General features: G+C 46.6%; 1 protein-coding gene across 5 annotated transcripts in view; it reads right to left on the reverse strand.

Moving 5' to 3' along the window:
- Positions 1-6,039, reverse strand: part of HDAC8 (histone deacetylase 8) — a 252,873-nt gene that overhangs the window by 43,187 nt on the left and 203,647 nt on the right. For all 5 annotated transcript variants that reach the window (XM_012727153.1, XM_012727154.1, XM_004685580.1 and 2 more), the window contains one exon: positions 2,396-2,501. In XM_012727153.1, coding sequence (XP_012582607.1) covers positions 2,396-2,501 — 106 coding nt within the window. The remainder of the gene's footprint in view (positions 1-2,395; positions 2,502-6,039) is intronic.

The raw sequence follows: 6,039 nt of genomic DNA on the forward strand, positions 1-6,039 counted from the left end.
AGTCCAGCTTTGTGCGTGTGACTACACAGACACTGGCTAAATTCTCTGCTCTGTGACAGCTCCTCAGAGATATGAAGTAGAGACTACGTCACTCTGGATCATCTCATCTCCAAATATTCCAGCTCCTCCCACCAGACCTTGGGGAGCCTGCACTCCATTCCTCTCTCCATCCTGACTGACCTCCTGGAAAATGCTTCTGTTTGTCTAGAGCCCTCTTAAAGTGAGGTCGATACTGCAGCAGGAGGCCACCTTGCCCCGGTGACTCACTGGATTCCATGTTGACTAAAATCCTGGACTCACTTTCAGACAAAATACTGCCAAGTCTTTTTCCCATCTTGTATATGCCCGTTTGCTTTTGAGGACCCCATTCCTGGTTCATACAGTTCCTCCCAGTTTCACTTCATTGTGTTATTATCAGAATATTGCTTCAAAAGGTCTTGACTCCACAAAAGACTATGGTAACAGTTTACACGTAGTTTGGTAGTGGGAGAACTCTGGGGATAGTTCCCCGGCGGGGGGAGAGGGGGGAATCAAACACTGTCCAAAAACTAACGATGATGTAAGAAAAATAGTACTTCATCTTAAAATAAACGAGAAAAAAGAAAAGAAAAGAAAACTTCATTCCATGCAACTTACCTGTCCTCTAAGATTTTTAAACCAATCTTTCTCAGCCTAGTGTTTTATCTCAAGACTTCTTAGATTTAGCCTCTTTAGGGTTTCTTACCTTTCCTAGTTCTTTCCCCTTTGAATTACCTTCCTATGTCTTCTCCCACTTGTTACTCCCATTTCCTCAATAGCAAGAGGTCACCACTCTGGAGGCATGGGCCTGGGGACGTGTGAAGGGAAACCTGGGGCACACAGGCTGTGAGCAAGTAGCTGCAGCTGCTTGTTTAGTGACTCTCTTTCTGCTGCTCTGTCTTTGCTCTACCAGGATGTGGAACCTAGCTGGGGGGAAATGGCAAGGCTCAAGGAAGAGGGGTAAAAGCAGCTGGTCCAGGAGCAGACCCTTTGGGACTGTGTCCTGGGTCTGAGGGAAGCAGGCTAAGTCCAGAGCAGGCGGGTTAATCAGGGCCATTGCATGGAGAGGTGTTGGAGGAGGACTAGGAATAGGATTTTAAAGGCCTTAAAGGCTGGGCAGCGGAGGAGAGGTTCGTTAGGAAGTGAGTACTTGTGTGTCAGTAGCTACTGAGGGGCCAGAGGGAAACGTTGGGTCAGGGAGAAGCTGAGGACTCGGGATACCTCAGAGAAGCCATAAACATTGCTATGAGCATAAACTTATGAGTCGATGACTTATGAACTCAGAAAATTTTCTCTGGCCAAAGGATTCTAGGACATAGAGTCTCTGCCTACAACTCAGTTGTTGTCACAGACTGGGCTCTGCTAGAGGTAAGGGCTTTAATACAACCTTTGGCAAAGACCCCTAGGACGCGTATGTTCCTTCTGACTAACTCTGGCACAGAACAGGCCTCCCTTTCATGCTGGATTCTATTCCAAGGAGGGATTGAAAGGTAGGAGAACTGGTGCTAGCTTGGTCGTTACATGAATAAACATGGGGATTTCACTCTCCAGGATGGGCAATACGATACCCTTGGCCTCTTAACTCTGCAAATAATTAGGACCCAAAGAATATGCACACATACATGCAAATTCAATTAAACAGGAAAATGGGTGCCAAAAATACTTTGAAAAAAAAAAAAAGGTAGATGAAGTGAGTTGAGTTGTGAAGCAGCAGCTGGAGTTGGGAGGAGGCTCTATTGGAAAGCTGATGACAGTATCCCTAAATAGCTAGTGGACAATGTGATCAAGAGGGCAGCTCTGATGATGGCCATTTTCCTCTGTGTAGTGGCTAGAATATTCTAGAGCAGCCTTAGGGAAAAGAACGATAGAGCAGCAGACCACCTCTGGAGTGCTGGGTGATATGAGGAACCTGCTCTAAGGGCACCAGAATTCACTGGAGACTCAATCTCTCAAGGGCCTATGGGATCAAGGAACCACACTGGTGTGGAATGTCTAAGAGCCACCACCACAGACCTCTTTCTTCCCCAAGTCTGAATTGACTTGAACGTCACTCATCTTACGGAAGCTTTTACTATAATCCCCCTTCCCCCTAAAATTAAATGGGTTCCAGGGCATACTTCAGAATTGGTTTCCTCTGGAGGTGCTTAAAGCTGGACCTTTTGTCCTTCTGAAGGTGACATTAGCCAGGCCCAATGACAATCCCAATCTGCGTGGTCAGTGGAATTCCAGCCACAAGCTGGTGGGCTAAGAAGGGGTTTCCTTTCCAAGTTAGTGAAATGATTAGTCACCAAGACAAATGGTATTCAGGGAAGTCCCCGCTGATGGAGCACCACAAGCTGGGTGGAACGAGGAGGGCAGGACTCAGGGTGGTGCTCACCTTTGATGTAGTTGAGGATTTGCTGGACTCGGTGGTGCTCGTTGCGGTCTGGCCGACAGCTTGGCGTGATTTCTAGCACATAATCAGGACCATATGCCGTGAAAAACTGTAGGAAAAGGGCAAGGCCAAAAAACAAACTAAACCACAGAAAACCTCCAAACCAAGCCACATACAAACAGAACAATCAAAAGAAGCCTCCTCCCATCCCCCCCTCCCCGCCCACCGTAAGCACCAAGGCCAAGGAGGTTCAGGTGGGCAAGCAGGATGATGCAGCAGGCTGGCCTGTCAGGCTGGTGTCACTGCCCTTTCCAAACCTCCAGTGACTGTCCACCGCAACACTCTGTTGCTTGTTGTTCAAGTTTCTCTCTGCTCAGGTCTCATCTTTTCTCACCGACCTCAGCAACCCTCCTGTTCTCTTACCACCCTGACCTGCTCTGTGCTCTCCCCAATCATGCCAAGCTTTGTCCTCAGGATATTTGCCATAGCCCTTTCCGGGAACTGCCAAGGGCCCTCCCCTAGTCCCTATTGCCTGTGAAGAAACCTCCCCATTCACCCAGGCACAGCTCAAATGTCACCTCCTTCACAAAGCTGTCCCTCATTCTCCACTAACCCCCAGAATGTTCTGTGGGTACCTCTCTTATGACCCTCATTCAACAAATAGCATGGGCCTGCACCATGCTGACTACCATGGGCTATGAAGAAGGGACAAGATCACCCTTAGAGTCCCTTGGGTGTTTGTAAGCACATTGTGCGTTGGAAGGGGAGTTTTCACAGTGATGTCATCTCCCCATACTGGACGATCAGCTCCTTGAAGGCAGCAGCGCTTGTGTTTTTATCTCCTCAGCCCTCACTGAGCCAGCAGCTGCCTGTTAGTTTTGGTTGCTTTGAATCCCTGAACCAGGAATGTCAAACAAATCTAGTTTCTCTTTCGCTGCAGTGGAGTTTATTTGTTTTTAAATTCAGGGATTCAAAATAAAAGTTTTTTTGGATTCTATTTCTAGCTCACTAGAGGATTCCTGTGACCTTTGGTAACTCACAATATCTGATTCAGATTCTCTATTAGGGCCCGCTTGGGGAAAAACACTCTATGACAAAGGAAATCATTCAATTGGGAGAAGTCTTTGAATGGGAAATATACAAAGCTACTATTTCTGTTTAGTTTTTCACAGAAATAGTATTTGTGCACACTCTCTGGAGAGAGAGAGAGAGAGCATATGGTCCTTAACATGATGTGCTTTCAATAGTGATATTGTTAGGTGCTATGTTAGCCAGGGAAATCCAAATTCCACAGAAAAAGTGGGATGGGGGACACAAGAAAAGGGGACGTTGATCGTGTCATGAATTTGATGCCATTCAAAGAGCCCCTAAAAACTAGTCCAGGGTGATGGCACATGGGTGATTTGGTGATGGGAAGCCCAAAGGGATTGCAAATGAGATGGAAAATGCACAAAATGATGTAAAATAAACTATTACACACACACACACGCACATATATTTCCAGGAAAAAAAAAAAACTAGTCCAGGGTTATTGCTGTTGGATCACACCATCCTTGTGAGAATCTGGATGTGCACGCGGCCCCAGGGAAACTTGTGCTAGGGATTCTGCAGAGTCTAACAGCACCTTTGTGGGCTCCATGGGAATAAGCTGGCAGGGAGATGGCACATCCATGGCAGCAAAGTCTACACATTTCATTAAAAGGAGGACCCTTTACTATGTGACAATACTCATAGGGTGCCTATGGAAAAATTTGTGGATTGATCTAGAAATGAGAGAGGGGCAAGGATGCTTTCCGTTGGAATTATTACTCCCTGGTGCCTGAATCCCCCAGTTCTGGGGCTAGAAGAGCCCTTGAGTAGAGATAATCTTTTCCGAACCCCCACCTGGAACAGACAGAGGGGTCACCCTGGGAATACATCCAGAGACTGCTCCCTCTCCCCCCCCAACCAGTAGACGAAACTCAAGAGGTTGGTATTTTTAACCAAGGAGGGCCCCTCAGTCAAAGTCCAAGGACCTTATGGGTTCGGCTGTAGAAAAGAAGGTTTCAGACAGGTGTGGCCCTCTCTCCATAGGCAGCCTCTTCTCCTGCACAGGATGCCAAGTAGTACGTGAATTTCACCGGTTTGGAAGGATGAGCCTTCCGGTTTGGAGAGAGCAACAGCAGGGAGGCAGCTGCCATGAAGCGGTCCCCCTGGGAGCCCCAACCCCTGGCATCAAAGTGCTATAAAAATCAGAGGCAGGCTGTCTCCTCACTGAGGTACAAGGTGGAAAGAATGTTATGCTTCCATCTAAGAAGATAATAGTGCTTATTCCCCATCAGCAAGACATGACACCGGCTGTCTGCTGTGAACTGAATGTTTGGAACAACATGTCCTCACTGTGAGAGCCTCCTAAATGGCAACCTGCACTCTCCTTTCGTGTCCTCTTTGAGCAAGAGCACACAGTTGTGAGAAGGTCAGCTGGGGCTAGAACTGGCCACCGCTTAACAGAACTCCACTCCACTGGGGTTGAGCCTCTGTTCTGGTTGCATTAGCACGTGGCTTGCACTAACCCATAAGTAACCCCTTGCTGAAACAGGGTGGCTGCAGGTAATAGCCAAGTCCAGGCTCCTAAGCGTTCCTTAACATTGCAATCAAAAGTCATTTCCAGAAGATCATGCTTAGTGAAATAAGCCAGAAAGAAAAGGAAAAATACTGGATGGTTTCACTCACAGCAGGAGTATAACGGACCAGGAGAGAAAATAATAATAATAATGAACAGCTATATATCGGAGACATTTTAGAGGGGTGGAGTGGGGAATGGGATCAAAAATGGGGGTGGGGCTAGTGCACTGGTATATGGTGATGGCATATGGGTGATTTGGTGATGGGAAGCCCACGGGGATTACAACTGAGATGGAAAAAGGCACACAATGATGTAAAAATAAACTATTATATTATTTTTAAAAATAGTCATTTCCAGGCTGGAGGACACAGATGATTGAAGGAAGCCCCTGTTTTGTGATCTGGTTCCACATGGCAGGTGGCTTAAGGCTGGGGAAAGCTACGAGCTCTGGAAGGCAGAAGCTGAGTTTAAGGTAAAGGGGGTGTCCTCTTCCTCTCATTGGCTCTCTCCTTTTTTGTTTCTTTGTTACGTTTTTTCATTTTGCACTTGTTAACTCTTTTTTACTGGCCTATGAACTCTGCAAAAGCACAAAGTTCTGTCACATTCTCTTTGTTCCTGAAGGGTCAAACTCAAGTCATCAAACAGGTTCTCCTCAAGCTTCTGTATTAAAATTATGCTGAATTAAAGGCTTTCCATCAGGTTTAACTCATTATTCATTTAATTCTATGGAATGATTCAAAGAGCCAACCCACAATATGAACAACTTTTCTAGACTCTAGGCAGCAGAAGAGGTGCTGCTTTAGAGCCAGACAGAACTGGGTTTTGGTAACTGTGTTTGACTATGAGCCTCAGGCTCATTTTTGCTTCCTCTTTTTCTTCTTCTTCTTCTTCTTTTTTTTTTTAAAGATTTAATTATTCAGGGCCCTGCCTGGTGGCACAGCTGGTTAAAGCACAGCACTAAGAAGCTAAAGCCATGGCAGACCTCTCCTGACCCGCCCACTGCTCCCCTCAGCAGTGTACTTCCTCGATCTGCCTGTTCTGC

The sequence above is a fragment of the Condylura cristata genome, unplaced genomic scaffold (genome assembly GCF_000260355.1).
Source record: "Condylura cristata isolate star-nosed mole 26May11 unplaced genomic scaffold, ConCri1.0 scaffold00019, whole genome shotgun sequence".
Lineage (NCBI taxonomy): Eukaryota > Metazoa > Chordata > Mammalia > Eulipotyphla > Talpidae > Condylura > Condylura cristata.